This window comes from Lepisma saccharinum, chromosome 6, assembly GCF_977018435.1.
Source record: "Lepisma saccharinum chromosome 6, izLepSacc3.1, whole genome shotgun sequence".
Lineage (NCBI taxonomy): Eukaryota > Metazoa > Arthropoda > Insecta > Zygentoma > Lepismatidae > Lepisma > Lepisma saccharinum.
In genome coordinates, this window is record NC_139234.1 from 71,237,463 (window position 1) to 71,260,679 (window position 23,217).

At 41.5% G+C, this 23,217-nt stretch overlaps 2 protein-coding genes across 6 annotated transcripts in view; one reads left to right on the top strand and one right to left on the bottom strand.

Moving 5' to 3' along the window:
- Positions 1-3,131, top strand: part of LOC145988870 (uncharacterized) — a 5,563-nt gene extending 2,432 nt beyond the window's left edge. The window contains exon 2 of one of the 2 annotated variants that reach the window (XM_083124128.1): positions 2,613-3,131. In XM_083124128.1, the coding sequence (XP_082980254.1) occupies positions 2,613-3,080 (468 nt within the window). In that variant the 3' untranslated portion in view covers positions 3,081-3,131. The remainder of the gene's footprint in view (positions 1-2,612) is intronic. The other variant, XM_083124129.1, reaches the window with a different exon arrangement.
- Positions 1-23,217, bottom strand: part of spin (lysolipid transporter protein spinster) — a 160,258-nt gene that overhangs the window by 63,846 nt on the left and 73,195 nt on the right. The gene's annotated exons all lie outside the window — the stretch shown is intronic.

The following is a 23,217-nucleotide window of genomic DNA, read 5'->3' on the forward strand; positions in this document are numbered from 1 at the left end:
AAAAAAATATCTTTTTTAATAATATAAGATAACAGATAAGTTATACTTATTATAATATTAACGAGCTACATGACATACAGTACGCTTACATTGACATTAATTGTAAAAAATATATATATATATTTCCAAAGCAATGAATAACAATTTTGGGGTGAATTTCCTTCTGTCTCTGAAGATGGATTTATATTGACTAAAACTGCATTCAAAATAGCAAAAAGTAATGGGAGTTTATTTCAAATGTGTCAGTTATTCGCAATAAATTCACCCAACTCTTTCGGTCCCACGGGGATTTGTATAGTTATTGCGCGAAGCGCGAATATGGAGTACATGTTGAGAAATGTTCTGAAATATGGAAATAATATGCAAAAATAACTAAAATGTGTAAAATATGAGCCAAAACCTAATATATGTAAAAATATGGAAAATAAAAACTGAATTTTTCGAGTCTACATGCCATGATGCGCAAAGATAGCACAAAATATTACAGATTTCAGCTTCATACATAAATATGTATTTACACATAAACCCGTTCCCTGGTCATAATTAATCATAATGATAGATCCTAGTACATACTAAATTCACGCCTTAAAACACGAACGATTCAAGAGGAAAATTAACAAAAATAGCTCTATAATTTGCCCAGCATCACACTGCATTATGCAATGCGAACATCTACATAACATTGTATTCGTTGAAGTATTAGAAATAAATGGGGGAAAATATTTGCTCGGGAAGGCCCATTTGTCTATAAGTTACACATGAATTTCTGAGAACGTGAGATTTTGATCTTGCGGATGAGGGTGCAGGTGGATAAGCAGGAGGGGAACACTTGGGAGTTCTGTGAAAAATTTTCCCCAATAGGATCTCAACATCAGCCTATTTTTCTGGGCTACTTATACTGGGTGTTTCAGAAATAATTGATGTGTTACAAAAATGTATTGCAAGTACTGAACTTAATGTTTGCACCCCGAATGTCATCAGACGTCACACTGTGCGAGTTATTTATTCTATATCCTATCTCCCACGCTCCCTCTAGATCGACTTTTTCTCAGGGGAAGGGGGGAGGGAAAGAATGAAATGGGGAGTGACAAGAGATTTCTCTCCCTCGACGTAAGAGTACAGGGTGCCGTCAACACAGAACTCGAAATGCATAAAACAATAAAAAACCACAAAACTGAATTTTCTGCCAACTCTTTTACTGTATCAGTTGTTTCGAGACTGGAATGCTCACACGAAATAAGGAAATCAGATTCGATAGGTGGCTTTGAGAGAAGATTAAGAAGCTTAATTGGATGATGCTACATACTTTTATTCTTGTTTTCGATTCACTGCCTAATAATTAAAACACGTGGGGCCTCCCCAATGGCGCAGTGGCAGCATCATTGCCTTGTAATTAAGGGGTCCCGGGTTCGATACCCGGTGGAGGCACATAGTGATTCGGATCCCACGATTAGCCTTACTGTGCATAAAGTGGACTTCAAACGCCCAATCAATCAATTAAAACACGTGTTTAACAAAAAATTTAAAAATTGTCATGGTGTGCTCTATGATTGCTATTTTTTTTTACTGTGATTTGTCTGTTGTGAAGCGTATTGTATGTTCATTGTTTTCTTTGCTTTTTCGTGAATTATATAATACTGTACAAAGCACGGGCCTTAATCTCAGCCATATAAATGCAAGAGCTAAATATATAAACAAATCGCGAATAACAAAAGTGCCCCTTGATGTATGTGTATTTTGATGTGTCAAAGGTGCTTCATCTGCATGGACGTCCGCAGCATTTTTTCCAGGGAGGGGCAAGCAAGGTATTTTTTTCAGGACGGACATTTTTCCCCATAATAGTGATGGCTCTTCAAAACACACTATTTCAGTCTGAAATTATCATGTTTATTCAATGAATTTAAAATAATTAACAAATTACTGTGACTGAAATGAAATTATGTGTGAAATATATAACTTGTAGGTAGATATTCATTTTCCAGAGGTGGTCGTGGACTCCCCTTCCGGACGTCCATGACAGTAGGTAATGAATTTTAATGTGTTACTGGTGCCAATTAACGCAAATACGCGTATGTTTACTCAATTTGGGTTCTGTGTGAAGGTGAACATTTTTTCTTGCTTCCCGATCACGAAAGCTAACCACGAAACCGCCCAACGAAGGTGAGAACCTCAGCAAACTCACGAACTAAAATGGGCAATCAGTCATCCATTAGTTATCTCCCCTCGCTTCTCCTTCGATTGTGCCAGAGTGACCCCGCGTTCCCTTCCTAAAATTCGTGTCAAAAAATTCAAGGACGTTAAATATTAGCTCTCTACTTTCGCTATGTACGGTTTTCCCATTCATTATGACAAGCATTGGCACTGATAAAGGTGACGACGATATATTGAAGATCGCCGTACATGTTGGCTAGGCAGGGTCAAGATTACATGGGACCACAGATAACTGAATCGCACACACGCTCCCTCCGCTAAGTATTAACATTATAATTAGGGCTGAGCCGATGCCGATGTATCGCGGATTTGCGAAAGGTGAGGAAATTTTAGAAAACCGCCTCGCGGCGTCAGCCTTAACGGGACTTTGTTTTAACACAAATTATTTTCTATTCTTTCAGAAGAAAAGGAAAAGAGAAACGGCTGACGACGAGGAATCCCCTTACATTGTTGAAGTCACCCCTTCCATAAACGATCAACCAGCACCAGAGTTCGACGATGAAACATCTTTCGAAGGCGCAGAAGAAAATGCAGAAACTCCAGCAATCGACATGGACACACAATTGGCTCCGATCTACACTGTCGACCCTCTCCAGTTCCCGACGAGAAGCAGGAGGGCAGCCGAGGTTTCTCTCTCCTTGGATGAACTGGAGGCGATATCGACGCGAGTGAACGCCAAGAAGACAGAGTTCGACGTGTTCGGAAGTAGCGTGGCTGCCCAACTGAACAGCATGCCTTGGGAGAACGCTATTGAGCTGCAGCTGCAAATCCAGGAGTTAATTACGCGGTATCGTTTAACAATGCATAAACAGAATGTCAAGTGCGAATCAGATAACGGACAAATCACAGCAACCGGCGGCTCTTCATGAACAATCTTTCAAGCAAAATCGTCCGGTTTAACTCATTCCTTCGCTACTCAATACACGAACTCAAAATATATAAACAGGTGTATTTATTTGACGTTGCTATCACTACAATAATATAATTTATTACAGTATTTTTTTTTATTATTTAAGAGAATTTTAAATACAGAATTAGCCATTTTACATTGGAATATATATTTATATTTTCTTTAATAATCGTGACAGCCGCGGTGATCTAGTCCGTAGGGCGTCTCACTGCCACGCGTGATACCAAGGTTCCATTCCTGGAGTGGGTGATCTAAGGTCGGAATTTTTCTGGCCTTGTCCCCGCATAAAGCGGTTCTGGGGCTCACCAGCCTCAAATCAGTGGATACCTGGGGGGGGGGGGGGGGGGTAAAGGCGGCTGGAGCGTGATGCTGATCACATCACCTCCAAAATGGCCGAGATCGAGAATGTGTGGGGCCCTTTCCCTACATCTCCTAAATGTGCCTTCATGGCACGGTGCTATTATGTACGGGACTTCGCCTTACATTTACCATAATGCTTAATATTGAATGATGGACTAATAATATTTTCATGGGAAGGCTGTTCTGCATTCTGAGTTTTGACTATGTTTACCAAACATGAACCCATATTTGAAACCGAAAGGTTCACTTCGCACGGGGCCATTTAGTTAGTTACAGCGAGTGACGCGCTATTCAGTCAATGTTGCCATATGCGGCGAAATTTGGACAGAATTTTACGAAAAGAGAATTCGATTTTTAAAAAAACAATATTTCACGGAAATTTGAAGACACCAGACTCAGATTATAGGCGAGTTTCACTACGTCATCGAAATATATATTACGGGATGGAACCTGCTAGGTAAACAAACTAAACACTGGAGCGGGGGAGGTTTGAATGTAGTGGTTCGCAGGGTTGGTCCGAGTGGGCCCAGCCCAGTTTTCCCCATGAGGTTTTTTTTCTTCAGAAAACCCCACATTGAAAAAACCCAGTCAAACAGTATTTTTTCTTCAGAAAATGTTTTAAATTATTGCTTTAAATAATTGTAAGGTTCTACGATTGTCAATTATTTCTTTTTAAACTTGTAAAGAAAAGGCTTAGCAGAGCTTATAATACTAAAAATAATGAATGTAGTACAAGTCAGTGAGTTTTTCAGGCTATTTTTCCCAAATTATCCTAGAAATGGACTTTTAACATAAATGAAAACAATATCAAAGAAACAAAAAAGGAAAAAAAAGGAAAAGTGCTCCCCTGTGCTTAGCACCACGCCATGAAGGCGTACAGGGGGTGTGGGAGTAAAGCCCCACACTTTCTTGATCCGGTCGTGAGTGGGGGTGATGTGATCAGCATCACGCCCCTGACCGCCTGTAACTGTAACCGAGTTACTTTTTACGATAGAAGTAACGTTTTAACAGTTACAATTCTTCAAAAAGTAACTTACTTGTAACTAGTTACTTCCGAACACTGATTCAAGTATATATATATATATATATATATATATATATATATATATATATACACACACACACATATGCATTTCCTTAGTTTCATTGATTTGGTTCAATTTACTTCTCTTTTCTGCCACATTTGGCTAATCGCGAAGATGAGAATGACTGATGATATGATGAAATTGATGAAGAGACTTACAAAGAATACCCATGCCTGGACCTCTGACATCGTAGGCATTTCTCTTGTTATAATAAAATATTATTAGTAATCACCTATAATAAGGTGCCAGTATGTTTACTTCCATAAAAAAAGCACTTGTTGTAACATATTGTGTACTCCCCCCGGTAGTGTGATTGTTGGATACACCTAAGTATGTGCCTCCTCAGGGAATGCAACCCATTACCTATTACACCATCCAGGAAGAGTAGAATCAAACTGCTGGACAAATATTTTATAACAGAATATCTTAACAGAAATGATAAATAGTTTTACATTCAGTCAACTATACCCTGTCCCAGTATCTCTGGAGCAAGGCCGCGCATTGTGTCAGAGAAGGGGAGAAAATGGAGTAGCCGTCTTGCATCAGACTCGTTTTCGTTCGCCTGTTCCAGAGATAGCTGAGACAGGTTATAAAGCAATACAAATTGAATGTTACTACTACCAGGGGAAATATATATATATATATTTTTAAACATAACCAACCCTGAGTTCATCGCAACAACGGCGATGAATAATAAAAGAGTGATGGTCCTTTTAAGTCTTAATTCGAATGTTCTGTTTTCTTAATCGCGCCAACAGCGAAGGATGAGAAAACAGAAAACTTTTAGAATGCTTTACGAAAATTTCGATAGCTGGGGGGTTACCAGTCACCGCATACCCCCACTTCGAGCAATGCCCGAAATGAAAATTTTTGATAGATACGTCTCTTGGCTGCCATCCAGCATGGGAGGTTTCCGCGTCTGTTTTTCTGGTAGTCCCGCTTTGCAAAGAATAATGGGTGCGTCATGGGCTCGAGAAAACAGACAGGAACTCTGGTAACGTCTGCTTTGAGTTGAATAGCCTGTTTGTAAGGGGTCTGCGAAACTTCACTATACCCCAGCGTCCATTCACACGCAATACATCTCCCGGCTTAACGAGGAAAGACCTCCCTAAAGAGCAGACATCTCTCGCCCCCCTTGTGTATGTGAGGATGGTTTCCCGATTCTTCTCACGGGAATTTCCACATCTTCAAGTATTCCTCCACTGAGGACTTTTTGCACGCCCAGCCTCTGGAGCGAGGGATGACGGAGGGCAGACTTTCAGTTTCTCCCCTCGGGTTATTAGTCAATATTTTGTAAATAAACACTAGATCAGCAGATGGTGTTGATGGTCGGGAAAAGTTTCAAAGTGAATATCCATGTGGCAAATATCACGTATCTTTCCCTCGTTCTTTTTCGTTCATCTGTGTTGCTTTTACTGGTTGGAGAGTTTTCTTCTTCCCCCCCCCCCTTCACTTTAGCTTCACCTTTTCTCGTTCCCCCTTTCCTACTTCGTTTCAACTTTTTCTCTTTTTCTACTTCGTTTCAACTTTTTCTCTTTTTCTACTTCGTTTCAACTTTTTCTTCTTTTTCCTTCGTTTGAACTTTTCTTCCTCGTCCTTTTATACTCTTTTCAACTTTTTTCCTTCCCCTTTTCTATTGCATCTCATTTTTTCTCCTTTTCTATTTAGTTTCAACTTTTCTACTTCAACTTTTTTATTTCCACTTTTCTACTTAGTTTCAAGTTTCCTCTATTCCCTCTCCATTCAGCTTTTCTCCCTTCCTTCACCCTCTTTCGCTTCAACTTCTCTCTGCTTTCATCTTCTCCCTCATTCTCACTTTCTAAAGACATTCCTATTACGTGTGTGTGTGTGTGTGAGTGAGAGAGAGAGAGAGAGAGAGAGGGGGGGGGTGAGAATTTCCAGGTTCTTTCTTCCCGGTCTTGTCTTTCCCTTAATTCCTCTTCCCTCCCACCGGAAGAAGCAGGAGTGAATAATTTCATCTTCTCATGGGTGGGTAGTTTTCCTCTTGACATCTCCAAAACCTGCGGTCGCACGGATAGAGAACGTAGGAAGGGAAGTGCGAATCTTCAGAGAAATCAAGCCCCAGCAAATGATCCCACTTACTCATCTTACGGCTACTGTTCTATGTTATTCCCCCCGCGCCTAGCATAGACACGCTCTTATCACACACTTATCATGGGAACCGAAAGAAATGTCTTCCACTCGAAAGATTCTCATACCTAATCATCGCGGCTCAAGTGTCGAGAGAGAAACTTGAGCGATCGCATTCCGCTGCAACAACTATTACGGTCAGAGAACGCATGACAAGCTATGCGAAAGACATTACCTATGCAAGACTGCAATTGTTATCGAGCCCATTCTTTTATGAAGAGCATAAACACATAACAAAAAACATAAAATAGCTGACACACTTCGTTCGGGCCTTTGCAAGGGGTGTCGCACACACTCAGCAGGTCGCACCGAAATATGCTTGCTAGGGGATTACGATACCGGTTATCGGAATTGCTTTCTCTTCACAGGCACGACTCACCAGAAAAACAATGCTGTTTACATGTTAGGAATCGTATTGCTATTGAATAAAGCAAACAAGTCAAAACGGTGATATGGGAACTAGTGATACAATAATTGTGAATCGGGGTGTAAGGTGTTACCCACGTAGTACACCCAATTGTCAACCTCACTTCCACGCACCCTGGACTTCATTTTGATGACTAACGAGGCTCTGGCGTCTGGACCGACGGTCAGTATAATTCTCCGTGGGGTTGTGTGTGTGTGTGTTGTCCTTCGTCTTGTCCTTATGTCTGCTGAGTGCCCCTTTACAGCCTCAGCTTTTAACCTAAAGTAAGAATATTTTAATTCTCCATGATAAGAGGCTGGATCCCGTATAATGTGACGGGTGCAAAATAGCTCTAGTGCTGACGCACCGAAAGTTATGAATTAAATCAACAATTGTCAATCACAGGTGAAGCTAATTTTCTGACTTGTGTGATGTTTACACATTTACGTACAACACTTTTATTATGCCGAACTTCTCGGAAACAATATACCTCAAATACAGTCTAACAAAGATATGAATATTGCTAACAAAGCTACATATTTTGAAATGCTATTTTAAAACATTTAATTTACTAACTAATACAAGATTGATTATTATAGAATTCGGCTAGCAACATTTTGTGCAAACATTTATAATGGCTTGTTTATTATTCTGATTTAATGATACACGTGATACAGAAAACACAAACATTAAAAACACATACTGTCGAACTCGAAATATTTTTAAAATATGTATTTTTTAGAACTGAATTTGAAAATTCAGCCGGCAGCTGAAAAGTTTCAGGTGGAATGGCGCCCTTGCATTTTTGTAGAACCATTTTATAATCACTGCAATATGTTAGAATTAAGTCACTTGGTTTTCTTTCTTTGCTGTACTGGAAAATGAACTTTATGATGTACGACGTATTTTGAAAAATCCAAACGGTGGCGTATCTAGAATAGTGTAGGGGGTTATGGTTATAAAAACTAACCCCTTTTAACAGTTAGTCCTGAATCTATTTTTTTTTTTAGGCACAAGCATACACGATATCTGGAGAATTCAATGGGAAGGCAGTTTTACTATTTGTCCTCAACGCCCTTTCTCTTCAAAATAAACTGCGATGTACTTTCGCTACGTTCTGCCAATTGACGCCTGTCAGGATGGCACGTGCCAATAAAGGACTTCATTATTGACCCTTGTTAACTACGTCACTTGCAAGTGGAAGCAAGTATGAAAAATATTTGCGTCTTCCTTTTTCGTACGGAATGACTTACCGTCGACTGCCAGGGAGATGCATCATTGCGTCAATAAATGTCAGTAGTTGGTCAGTTCCGTGTATCCAGTAACCTTTTCGTGTTCGAAATTGTAGTCTCCGATTTGTCAGTTGCAAATAATAAAAGTTGCATTGTTGGTAAGTAGTGGTAATTTGTTTTACTATTTGCGACGAGACCTTGCGTCCAATTTCATGAAAACTGGGAGCGCGATTTTGAAGAAGTTTCTCGTAAACACGTCTCCACTTGAGTCATTTCTCGTCAACCGCACCCGATCACTACTTCGGGGTGGCCACTCTAGGACCTTGATAAAATTCATGTGTAATTCCCGGTTTTCAAGGCGAACTTTACAAAATTCAAGAGAGTACAAGTAAATGTTTTCTCTATTTCGACCTTACGTTTTACCGCCTCTTAACCCCCCACCCCACCCCAACATATATATTAAGAATATAAATGGTCTGTGAGATTCCAATTTATCAAAAAATTCTAGTTCAATCCAATTAAACGCTGTGTGTACATAATATTTAATTTAAATTGCTGAGTTTACATTCGCCACTTCATCTACAAACACAAGTCACAAATGTTACGGGATATATTAATCCGTTTGTAATTCATTACGAATCGACGAAAATTTGTTAATTCTATAAGAATTTCAAATTCAAATTTACCTAATCAACTTCAAGATACCTTGCAATAAATTTTCCGTCTGTCAGACAGATTGTTCTAGAAAGGACACTTAACAAATTTCACGTCTACGGAGAAAAATTCACGTACAAGGTGGGGCACGAGAAACGCGTGTATACGGACAGAGAGATAAGCAAATGCAAAGATCTGTATTTACTGTTTACAGAAGGTGCTGAATATGATCTCCTTGTGCGTCAATGCACTTTGTGCACGCCTTAACATGTTCTCCATACACGCGACGTAACTCTGCGGCGTCAATGCTCCGAATTTCATTACGAATATTGTCCTTCAAGTCTTCTAATGTTTTTGGATTAGTTGCATACACGTTTCCCTTCAAACTGCCCCACAGATAAAAAGTTACAAGTTGTTAGGTCTGGCGATAGAGATGGCCACAATCCTTTGCTGACAGTCCGTTCTTCTGTGAATTTGTCATGAATTCGTGGGAGTGACTTTTTCGTCAACTTCTCTTGCGTACAACACATTCTTCACGGCTTTCGTACTGACAATGGGATAGTTTACCACAGTCGCAATGAAGCGTTTACGCGCACTCGTGGCGCCGGTTTTTCGTGCGCCACTCAGTAGAATTCACGCATAATTCCCGGAGCCAAAAATTCCCGGCGAGTAGTCACCTTGTACTAGTGATTGGCCCGCGAAATGTAGAATGTAGCTGCCTTGTTTCCGAGTTACTGTAGCAGCGGGGGGGGGGGGGTATTTTATACATCTGTGTTCGTCCGATACTCTCTTGCGTTCTGGGATTTTCGTGTAATATAGGTTGGGGGATCAAAAGGTGGAAGAAAAAAAAGGAAAAAAGTCTGGTCTACAGTTTCTTTTATCCAGTCAAGAATTTCCATGGATAATTAAGTTAAATAAAACAAACTACATGAAACTTACAATTCCGCCACCACTATTATTCAGAAAGCCAATGTCCATCACGCGACGTCATATAATCTTATTCTTTGAATATCCCGGACGGATTCATCTGTATCAATTCAACCTACCGACAAGAAAATCAACAACTTTCCGGATTGTCTAGACTTTCCACCACTTGTTAAGATAAACAGCGGCGGAAACGAAAGAAATCAATTCACTTTCAACTGGTTACGTGACGGGATTTCGAAATCGAATGAAAGTAATCCAACTCGTTTTAGCTCGTGCTCACAAGGTTATCAGAATCTAATGAAAAAGCCTTACGCAGGTCAGGGAAAAAGGCGCCACGACACGCGCTTTCTTCCTCTGAATTTTTCAAACTTTTATTTGCATATTCACGGAACCCAAACTTGGCAGAGATCATTCCACTGGCATTTATTTTTTTTCTGAAAGAACTGAACTCTTATTATTGTGATGAAAGAAATTTCGAAAGATAACCCTCTACATTCGGTTCAATTCTGAAATTGTGTGTTAATTTGATTGATTCACTTTACGTCGTATTTCTCTCATGTGCGAAATGGCGACAATGAGAATGAATGGTGCTCGGATGAGGAATTCCAAAATTTCATTTTAAGTCAACTTTATGCTCAGGCGGGCTAATCGGGAATAGACTTACAGCGAACAGGAATCCAAACTGTGTAGCGTGTAATGCGCCTCCACCGGGAGATCGAACCCGCCACACCTTGATTACAAAGCGACGACATAGTTACCACTACGCCATCGGGAAGGATCTGGCGATTAGATGAGAAGAATGAGCATGCACACACATGAATAGGACTAAAAAGACACGCCCAAAGAGAACTGTACTGGCTCTGGTTTCACAAACCAGATCCTCATTAACTTGCAAGCACACAATGCCAGAATGTACTACGTACGTACTGCTTGCTAGGTTAACATTGGGATGCCTACCGAGATAAAGCACAAAAAATGTTAGAACTTATTCCATTTGGGTATTTAAAAGATGTTAGTTGTAATATATCTGGCTAAGGAATAACTCTATAAATTTGATCTATTGTTTTATTTTACGCGTATTGATTTAGTTTATTTTATATCGCGTTTTGTGCCTCTTGGCTAATTTGCGAAGATGGGGATGAGTGATGAAATGGATGAATGGACATTCACAAACAACCAAGCCCGACCGGGTTTCGAACCCGGGACCCTTGGCGTTGCAGCGCGATGTGCTAACCACTCGGCCACAGGGTCGGGCATAAATTTGATCTAGTTGTGTTAACCACTCGCAATAGTGATTCATGATTAATATTTTTGCACTTCATGAAGAAAGAAAAGAAATAGACGTGCTCTGAATATCACTACCATATCAACAAATACTATAATAACTTCAGAAATGGAAATCTTATGCAATACGTGAAGCAACTATCTAAAGGAGGGGTTCAACTTTTAAGATTGGCGTTCCACTAGGCTACACCAAAATTCATGCTTTTGCCTTACCAGCAAGTAATGTTACGGGGTTTTCAATGCTAACATTTAAAATTTCTTGATTTATATTGTCTAATACTAGTAACTAGTGAATTACTAAAACTGTACTTAGATTACCTTCTTTCATTGACATACGAAATAACTATTAATTAATCATGTGTGTACAACGCAATTTGTGTCTGCAACCAAGCTCGTGTACTCTGTCCCAGTATCTCCGGATGAAGGCAACGAAAACAAGTCCCTGCGCAAGTAGTAACGCGAGACGGCTCCACCAATGAGCATGTGAGAGGGAATGGGATTGCGGGGAGGGGTGAAGCGACTGCCGTTATCAGCCTTCGCAGCAGAGTGTACTGCGTCGCTCTTCGCCACTCTACCCTCTGCCCCTTCTCTGTCGCTATGCGCGGCCTTACTCCAGAGATATCCGGGACAGAGTATAGTATCCGAAGGCACGTGTACCAGTACTGCTACCATAGTTTGAGATTAGAAACACTGATGTAAAGAATACAAAATTCAAAATATTGAATATAAGAAGCAACATGTGACAAAATAGTCTGCAACTTGCAATGACTGAATGCCGCTTCATGCTCCACGGACAATGAAGTGCCTGGAAGGCGGCAGAGCGGGACAGGGTGCATTTCCCCCTCCTTGGAAAGAAGGAGCGGCCGTCTCATGCAATAAAGATGGAACCACAACAAGAAGCGAAGAATACCCTCCGCTGGGGGACGCCATGCGTGAACTTCACTCAAACGTCACACGCGAGACGTTGAGGAAAAAAGGCGCGCACACAAAATATGTCCTGCATCTAATTTTGGCGGCATCCCGTTTCCCTCCATAAGCCTCAAGCTTCCAACTGCTGTCACGCAGCCAGTGTTGCAATATGGGGGCGATTTCAGAAAGTGCAAGGAAAAATTGGTGGGAACCTAGCAGGCACGTATCTAACATTTATTTCGGGGCAAAGGGGGGGGGGGCGAACAAAGTGTCTGAAAAATAGATAAATGTATAAATTATTGTTAATATATTTTATAGGTTTATTCAAAAAAAATTAAATTAGTATTGCATTGCTATTATTGAAACAGACGGTATAAGAATAGATATTAACAACACGTATTCAATTTCTAGCCTACGTGTAGTTAAGATCGCCAAAATTTAAATTTAAAAAATTCTTGGGAGATTGATGTAAAAGAGAAAAATGATGTTAGATCCAGTTGACGAAATGTAAAGTTCCTGATTAATAATTTATGCGCAAAACTTTCTTAAGTAGTAGTCTGCATAAATCTCGTTTGACACTATAATTCAAAGCCGTATAATCCCAATCTAATTCTTGCCTTCCAGTATGTTCGGGGGAAATGAATAACCCTCGATTGTAACAACAAATGCTTAACAAGTATATTCAAATTATTTAATTTTAGCACTTGGTAAGTCTTTCAGGGGGGGGGGTAAGACTATCTGGCCCCCTTAAATACGTCCTTGGGATTCAGGGAAAAATAAAGACTGACAAATAGTAGACTGGAAAATGGAGGGGGAATTAAAACCGAAAGTGTGGTAAACCAATAAAAATTTACAAGTAAATACGAAAAACAGACAAATTGAAAAGTGGAAAAACGAAAACTATTAAATTAAAATTTTAAAAAAATGCGTCGGAAGGAATTAAAATTTGGACAAAAAAGAAAAATACGTAGTTGATAAAAGTAAGAAAAATGTTAAACTTTCCAAAGAGTCCCACAGGTGGCAACGTCGTCCACCGCAGTGGAGATGAGCATACAAAATACTTCTCACTGCTGGATATAAAAAAGGGGCAAGGAGCGACTCCATCTGACAGGCTGCGTGGTGGATTTCCCGCCAAGCAGCATTCCAGCGCCATCTTCTGGAGGAGAACTTGGCAGCCGACTTCGGTGTAGCACCACAAGAGGCGAGTTAAAGGTGCGCAAAAAGGGGGGCACGACCTTCAATTATCCATAGTATAATGTGTGAGCAGGCACAGCATCAATAAGATACTTCTTGCTTATGATGCTGTATCTGTATCTGTGGTTACTCTCGTCGTTAGGGGAGCTGAACAACCTGGATATTTTGTTGCTAACACCCAAGCAGATTTTATCGCTCTATTCACCCCAACATCTTCAAAAAACACAATTTATAGTCATTTATCCAGAATTTTTCAAAAAAGACCATAAATTGAGCCTTTGCGAAAATTTTTAGAGGGTATTGAAGACATTTTGGTGACATATTGGGGGTGTCAGAATAAATCACTGATTTTGAACTGAATGCACATATAGGCTATTCGGGACTGGACCTACAGTTTAAAGCAGGATCAGATCCTGAAAATGAAAATCATGTCCAAGTTTCGTGACACACACTGCCTGGCATCAGATTTCCTAAGGCGCCTTGGGAATAAATTTATACCGTCAAAAAAGTACTCGTGGACGTGCCGAGGTCTTACGGCTTTGAATACCTATGCGGGGTTCCAACAAGTTTGCTGCATTTTCCTGCAATCGGAACGACTTCGAAATTCAGCACTGGCTTCATCTGCAATATTTTCTCAACGTTTCGTACATCTACGAGTGGGTGAACTCTCGCGCCTTCCGTGTAAGCCGTTGGTTCTGATCCTGATGGCTTTTAGTTCTGTCCTTTCCGGCATACAAGAAAATGCCGGAATTTACCATTGAAGAGAAATCGTTGGGAAGATTTCCCATTGCAATATCTCTAGACAAAGGAGAAAAGTCACAAGAAGAAGACTGGGTCAAAGCTGCTCTCAAAAAAGAAGAGACAAGATTAACTAATGCTGAAGTGGAAAATCGTTCCTGCCGGGGGATTCCCGTTCTTCCATAAGTACTTCGGGTCAAGCACTATTAAGCAAACAAGCAATGTTACAAACTCCATTTCTTGGCGCAAGTCGCAGGGTAAGAAAAACAAAGTTTCTTCTGATATAATGATTACAGAAGGAGCCGGAAGAGCGAGGAGAAAGTAGAAAAGAAGCCAGTAGAACGAGGGGAAAGTAAAGACTGGGTAGGTCGGGCAGGGAAAAGGTAAAGATTTGGGCACCTAATGCAAGAAAGGGTAAAAAAAGGGGGTAGGCAGAGCGAGGGGGTAAAAGAGCTGCATGTAGAGCGAGGAGAAGGTAAAGATGGGACAAGGGAGAACGAGGAGAAATGAAAGAGAATGCACAGGGACGATAAGAAAAGAACAGACAAGGACGGGAGCCGACCTCCGTGGCGGAGTGGTTATCAGTGCGCTACGACGCCAGGAGTCCCGGATTCGAATCAAGGCCTTGGCATGGGTGTTCTTTGTGTGTCCCCATTCATCATATCACTCGTCGTCATCTTCGCGATTATTTATAAATTGGACAAAACAATAATAATCAATGAACGAGAAATGGGGAGGGGGGAAAATTATAAATGATGCACGGAAGAAAATTTAGATTTATCTGCTGCTCTACTGCTGTCAAAAAATGCAATCTTTCCCACACTAGTCGGAAACACTTGCGAGCGTCCCATGATGGATGACGACAGCGGAAGGGAACATTCGACACCACAATCCTCATCCACTGAGAATGTTACCGTGGAAACGCTGAGAGCGGTGGGACGACAAATATCACGTGCACACACAAAGCTAACATCCTGGAGAGCACACAGATCGTGTTCAACTGCTACACCGATGAAGGCAGCTACGATGCAAATGTTGAAAACTCAATGAATACATATATCTCTATGCTTACAATTTTTCCCATGCTGGGCTGGAGGTGAAAAAAAACTTATCGCGTACATACTATGAAGGCCAACTTATTGGTCGCGATTAACTTAACTGCATCAATCCGTGACTGTAAATAAGTCAGGGTGTCTCCAATGGTGATTCCCAGGGTGGGTGATCTAAAGTAGGAGACTTTTTCTCGCCTTATCCCCGCATAAATCGGCTCTGGGGCTCACCCAGCCTCAAATCAATTGGTACCTTGGGGGGGGGGTAAAGGCGGTCGGGGCGTTGTGCTGATCACATCACCTCCAAAAATGGCCGGGATCGATGGCCCTACCCCCACATCCCTTAGATATGTCTTCATGGCACGATGCTATATGCATGGGGTACTTTACCTTCTTACCTCTTCAATGGTGCAGTGATAACACTTTCGCCTTGTAATCAATGGGGCCGGGTTCGATTCCCTGTGAGGAATAATGGCAGTGGGCCGGATCCCACTTCAAACTGTGACTCGAGTTTCGACAGCCTATCTGAGCATGAAGTGGACTCAAACTTCGGCAAAAAAAATTATATAGCCTACATATATACATAAGTCAATGTCATCCGACCATGGAACGTCCAGATTTTCTCGACTAGTCCACATACTGAAGAGAGACAGGACTTAATAAAATTTACAAAATAAAGTTTGCTCTGAGTACATTTTATAGTTCTGTGTGAAGATGAGGATAAGATGAAAAGAGAAGAAACTACAGGTGCATGTGAATACCACTAAAATCACTGAGTTATAGGGACGTATCATCTGGTTAAAAGTTTTTGGAGGCAGACACGAAAATTCACAATGTTACTGTCGTATGTCCGGAAAATTTGAACTTTCCGCGAACTTTTTCTACCCTAGAAATCAACAACAAATTAACAAAAAATAACTAAACGATGGCACTATTTAGTATTATTTACAAGCATTTCTTCTGATGGACGACCGAAAGGCATACTCCGAGAAAAACATACGTACATTCTTCGAAGAAATTTCTGGTGGGTGGGTCGCTTCCCCATGCCTCCAGTAGGAGTCCAGCTCTCGGAGCGTGTGTTGCTTTTTCATTTGTGCTCGTCTTTTCATCAACTGAATCCTAGCCGAATTCATGCTGCCTCCTCGGTAGCCGAGTGCGTTGGTTGACTTGGACAGTCGTTCGCGAAAGTCCCTTCAGCTATTTCACCTATTCATTGGTCCCCATTCGTCAAACGTGGCAGAAATGCAACGTACAAATAAAAAAGTACGAAATGCTTTACATGCAGTTAAGCCAATCGCGCTTGGAGCTAAAGTTTATATTTAAATTGGATTCCAACTACCGCAATGTGTCTCCACCGAAAATCAAAGGGTTACAAGGAGAAATATTTAGCCATTAAGGTTCTAACTAGAAGTGACTTCGTGTGACTGATCATTTCTCTTCCGCCGGCCCCCGTGGCGGAGTGGTTAGCACATCCCGGGTTCGAATCCCGGCCTGCATGGGTGCATGTAGTGTTCATTTATCAATTTCATCATATCATCACTCATCCCCATCTTCGCAAATTAGCCAAAAGTGGCACAAGAAACGAAGTAATATAAAGCAAATGAATAAATCAATCAATCATTCATCTTCCTTTACCAATTTCATGCGATCATTATTCATCGTCACAACCTAAAAAGATAGAAAGCGACACAAAACATAAACCACTGCAATATCAGGGAGGATATAATGTATTTCTATTTTGTGTCGCTTTTCTTCCTCTCGGATAATCGTAACTATAAGGGTGAGTGACGATTACACAAAATTGAAAGACACTTTTGGCAGGGACTCTAACCCGAAAACATCCGTGATGATATCACGAGGCGATAAAGAAATGAATGTTGAAACTAAAACGGATTACCGTACGGAATTTGACAGGTGTTAGTGACTTTGCCGAAAGGTAGTTGACAACACTGACTATGCATATACATCGATTCACACACTGCTATGAGTAATGCTCCCGAGTGGCTGATTCTACAGCAGAAGGTTCGACATGCGGAAGAACGTGACAGACGTCGCGGCGCGCGTTTTGCACTGGAGAAGCGAAATTAAGCGCAACACTACTCTTGAAAAAAGCCTTGACACTAATTCACCGGAAAAATCAATTCAAGTTTACAAAGTTCCTGAACGAGGCATAACCCCCTTTTTCCCCCAGTTATCGGCATGTGCATCATTACGCGACCACGGCACAGTAAAAGCGTCACACGCAATGGACACGCACGCTAAGCACAACAGTGGTCCTCCCTCTTCAGGGAAAAACGCCACGAAATTTCTCGCCATTGATCAACAAGTGTGCGCCTTCACGTGTGACAAAGGCCGTTGGAGTTGCGTTTTCGGTAGTGGCAGGCAGGATGCGAAATCATTGAAGATTGGTGAGGGGGAGAATACATTTTATAATAATAAATATACAAATAAATTAAGATTTTAAATACATTATTATTATTAAGTATATACATATACTTTGATATAGGCCAGATATTTAAAAAGTAGCAAACTAATTCATACACTGACTGGTTAAGGATGTCAATAAATGACAAAATAGTTAAAATATTTTTATTATCTTTTAAGTTCTTGTTTAGTTTTTGTTTTCTATTACTAGGGACGTTCAATATATAAGTTTCCCTGTGCTATAAAATATTGTATAAAGCAATGCCATTAAAAAGAAGCACATGGTTGACAAGCGCCATCCTTTGTCTACAAGGAACAACAATCGATTCGTTATCAGACGTGAAGGCGCATGCGCTCAAGGGCGAAAAGTAAATGCTTGTTCGGAAAACACGGGCTCGCGTCATAAGGAGTTCAGAAGAATGGATGCTAAGGGTGTTCTGCTGATGGACGTTTTGGAGCGAGGAAGAACAATTAATGCTGACCGTTATTGTCAAACATTGGATAAACTGAAAAACGCAATTCGACATAAGCGACCAGGTCTCCTGTCAGCTGGTGTAATTCTTCTTCATGATAACGTTCGCCACCACTCAGCAGTGCAAACGCAACACAAAATTGAAGAATTGGGGTGGGAACGGCTGCCCCACCCTCCATACAGCCCCGATTTAGCGCAGAGTGAGTTCCATCTTTTTCCGGTGTTAAAGTTTGAATTGCAAGGTTACCGTTTCGAAACAGATGAAGTGAAGCGTAATGTGACAATAGTGCTCAATAGCCAGAGCCCTGATTTTCTTGCAAAGGGTATGGACAAATTGGTGCAACGGTGGGACAAATGCTTCAATCTCTATGGGGATTATGTGGAGAAGTGAGGAAGGAACCTGCTAGACATGTATGTATAGTTTTCTAATGTATCTTAAAAATAAAAATTTTTACAGCATACGGAAACTTATATATTGAACGACCCACGTAGTATAAATCAATTAGATTTCATAGTTTTATTTGTCTTGCATTGTTAGTTTACCTTTATTATGAATTATATTATTATTATTATCAATATAACATTTATTATTGGTGTAAGATCTGTAAATAGTCTCTTGAATGAGAGAGAGAGAGAGAAAGTATGCAAGACTCACAAACACATTACTTTGTGTGTGTTGTCGATACTATCCTTAGTAAAGGATATTTGAAGTAAAAAATAATTGCTCCCCTTTTGTTTTTATAACAAACACACTCCCCTCGTAAATTTTTGGTAGGGAGATTTCAGAAGCCAAGACTGTTGGTGGGGGAAATTCCCCCTGTCCCCCACAGGATTTTGCACCCTGGTGCAGGGCCGGCGGAAGAGGGGGGGGGGGGGTTGAACCGTGCCACCGCCCAGAGCGGCAAATTTTCAGGGCGGTGAAATTTGAAGAAAAAAATAAGCCTATTGAAAACTTGAAAGTTACAATATTATATTATAAAACTTGGGAGTTAATATATGCCAATCCACAGTTTTGAATGAACATATCAGTAGTGTCGCTTTAAAACCACCGAGTGCCACAAGGTGGGAAAGCAGATCCGATGCCTTAACTCCGTTGAGATCAAGTGGGAGAGGTCTATGATGCGCTCCTTCGAATAAGTTGCGACAATAAAACTGTCCAAATGGTCACACATGAGTCTCAGTGTATTGCGAATCAGTTGTGTAGCTTTACATTTCTTTGCTCACTAGTTATCTGGTATGACTTTACTCCACGTAATGTAATGAGGAAATGTCTTCAAAACATTAATCTACGATATATTAGATGCTGTTACATTTCTTGTTAATATATCAGAGCTTTGAAAAATTTCAAAGTTTCTTAGACTCCACTTGTGGGTACCTGGAGGAAAGTCTGGGGGGGGGGTAAAAGCAACCAGGGGGGTGGTGCTGATCACATCACCCCCAGCTTGCCTTCATGGCGTGGTGCAAAGCACAGGGGAGCACTTTACATTTTTACTTTTACTTTACTTAGACGCCAATTGGCAGCCTGGCTGGGCCTGCCTCCCTCCATTCGTGGAGGAGTCGGGAGGCGGCGACCTGTTAGCCCCGGTTGATGAGAAAGAATTGGCATCGAATTTAGATATAGACGATCCAAAAATAGGAAACACTGTACAGGGCCGAAATCGAAAGAAGAAGCAGTTTCAGTATGATGAAACTGTTGAAGATCCACAAAAACGGTACAAAGTTGATTTTTATTACCAGGTCTTAGACGATTATTTTAGCTCTAAGAGAAAGATTTGAGCATCTTACATAATAGTGAATTTTCAATTTATTTTATGATGTTAGTAAGCATAAAGATATGCCATTTCATCTTTTGTCTGAAAAGTGTAGAAAACTTGCCAGAATGTTAACACAAGAAGGCTACTGAATTTAAAGATGAACTAAAAGTACTTTGGGCTATAATAAAACAATTACACAAAAGGAGACAAACTGATAAAGGGTCATGATTTTGCATCTAATGTGAGTGTAGAACTTCGAATTTATTAACTTTGTCGGTAACCGTGGAACACATTCTTTTTGGAAATTAAGGCTAATAAAAATACTATCTTCGATCAATCATGTCTGAAACACGCTTGTTTCCATTTTATGCAAGATAGCATTATACGAAAAAGAATATTACATGCAAAGGTAAATTTCCCTGTGCATATATCACCATGTCATGAAGGCACATTTAGAGGATGTGAGGGTAGGGCCACATACATTCTCGATCTAGGCAATTTTGGAGGTAATGTGATCAGCACCACTAACCGGCCGCCTTTACCTCCCAGGGTTGCCTCCAGGTACCCATTAATTTGAGGCTGGGTGAACCCAGAGACAGAGACACAGAGGGACAGGGGGAGAGAGAGACACAGAGAGGTACGGGGAGAGAGAGAGAGAAAGACCGGGGAAAGAGAGAGAAAGACCGGGGGGAGAGAGAGAGAGAGAAAGACCGGGGGAGAGAGAGAGAGAGAGAAAGACCGGGGGAGAGAGAGAGAGAGAGAAAGACCGGGGGGAGAGAGAGAGAAAGACCGGGGGGAGAGAGAGAGAGAGAAAGACCGGGGGGAGAGAGAGAGAGAGAAAGACCGGGGGGGAGAGAGAGAGAGAAAGACCGGGGGGAGAGAGAGAGAGAGAAAGACCGGGGGGAGAGAGAGAGAGAGAAAGACCGGGGGGAGAGAGAGAGAGAGAAAGACGGGGGGAGAGAGAGGGAGAGAGAGAGAAAGACGGGGGGAGAGAGAGGGAGAGAGAGAGAAAGACGGGGGGAGAGAGAGGGAGAGAGAGAGAAAGACGGGGAGAGAGAGGGGGAGAGAGAGGGAGAGAGAGAGAAAGACGGGGAGAGAGAGAGAGAAAGACGGGGGAGAGAGAGAGAAAGACGGGGGAGAGAGAGAGAGAGAAAGACGGGGGGGGAGAGAGAGAGAAAGACGGGGGGGGAGAGAGAGAGAAAGACGGGGGGGAGAGAGAGAGAGAAAGACGGGGGGGAGAGAGAGAGAGAAAGACGGGGGAGAGAGAGAGAGAGAAAGACGGGGGGAGAGAGAGAGAGAGAGAAAGACGGGGGAGAGAGAGAGAAAGACGGGGGAGAGAGAGAGAAAGACGGGGGAGAGAGAGAGAGAAAGACGGGGGAGAGAGAGAGAGAGAAAGACGGGGAGAGAGAGAGAGAAAGACGGGGGGGAGAGAGAGAGAGAGAGAGAGAGAAAGACGGGGGAGAGAAAGAGAGAGAGAGAGAGAAAGACGGGAGAGAGAGAGAGAAAGACGGGGGAGAGAGAGAGAAAGACGGGGGAGAGAGAGAGAAAGACGGGGGAGAGAGAGAGAAAGACGGGGGAGAGAGAGAGAAAGACGGGGGAGAGAGAGAGAAAGACGGGGGAGAGAGAGAGAGAAAGACGGGGGAGAGAGAGAGAAAGACGGGGGAGAGAGAGAGAAAGACGGGGGAGAGAGAGAGAAAGACGGGGGAGAGAGAGAGAAAGACGGGGGAGAGAGAGAGAAAGACGGGAGAGAGAGAGAGAGAAAGACGGGGGAGAGAGAGAAAGACGGGGGGAGAGAGAGAAAGACGGGGGGAGAGAGAGAAAGACGGGGGGAGAGAGAGAAAGACGGGGGGAGAGAGAGAAAGACGGGGGGAGAGAGAGAAAGACGGGGGGAGAGAGAGAAAGACGGGGGGAGAGAGAGAGAAAGACGGGGGGAGAGAGAGAGAAAGACGGGGGGAGAGAGAGAGAAAGACGGGGGGAGAGAGAGAAATTAATTTAATATAATTTATCCCATTAATTTCTGCACCAAAGAATCAGCGAAATCCCTCAAAAAATAAATAAAACAACAAGAAACTTATTCTCATAAAAGTCAACATTAACATAATATAAAATTAGTGTCGCATTTTTTAAAGTAACTGTGGTCGAGCGATATATCCTTTTGAGCTTAATAGTATTGAAATAGCGTAACAAGTGTCATTATTTATTTTATAGTTTGATATTTTTCTTAGGAATATATTGATTTTCAATCTCCTGTTGCTGCGTAATGACCGGGGGGCATCTGCCGCCACCGCTCAGGGCGGCGGGATGACTATAAAAATAGCGCCGGCCCTGTCTTGGTGGCAGGACTCGTGTTCGCGCCATTGAGTGTGACGTCATTAGAATGGTACTATCCCTGGATGCAAGCGATTTCTTTAATTAGGTTAACTTTAATTTCTAAACAACCAACACCTTCCTTGAATCCGAACATAACGTGTTACAATATGTAGTCAGCGGCTATAAAAATGGGACACCTTGCAGGGAAGCAAGCATTTCAGAAAAACCTCAGGAAATGGCCAGTTATCCCTGTAATGCCTTAACAATGTTTTGAAGTATTTAAGTGAATTAATATCCATGAATGAACATTAAAATGAATTAATATTATTCTTGCAAAGAAGGACTCAAGAAAGTCTGCACTTTCCATGGTAGATTCATCTGCATTTTCTGAACCACGTTGTCAAGAATTCAAGTGAACGTATTTTATATATCCAGTCCCAATTAGCTCAACCTATGATTCTCTGATTGGTTCTTCGGAAACAACTGCTGTTTTTGTGTTAAGTTTGTCTGCTTTGAACATACGAGGGCTGCTGGAAAAATTTCTGCAATCAATATGAAAAAAGACATGTGAAATTCTGGGAATGGCTTTATTGTTTTTCAAAGTATACACCCTTAAGATCGATACACTCTTGCATACGATCAAACCACTTTCGAAAGAATTTTTTCCACTCTGAAGCAGATACCTCAGAACCACTGTTCGGAATGCGTCAACAGCTGCTTCAGGCGACATAAATCGCTCACCACGCATCTAATTTTTCATGTGTGGGAACAAAAAGAAGTCATTGGGTGATAAGTCAGGTGAGTACGGACAATGAGTCATTAATTCGACATTTTTACTGGACAAAAAATCAACAGTTTGGTACTGAGTGCGAACTGGCGTTGTCGTGGTGAAGAATAATGCGACGATTTGGGTTTGTTTTACGAAATTCATGGATGACCTCTGGCAAACAAATTGTTGTATACCACTCAGCATTTACAGTTCTTCGATCTTCTAAAGCTATTGTCGCCATATGTCCGGTATAACCGAAGAAACAAGCAATCATTTCCTTGGCAGCACTCCTCGAACGAACAACTTTTGTTGGTTTCGGCTCACTTTGAAACACCCAAACAGTGGATTGCTGTTTAGTTTTGGGTTCGTATGAAAAGA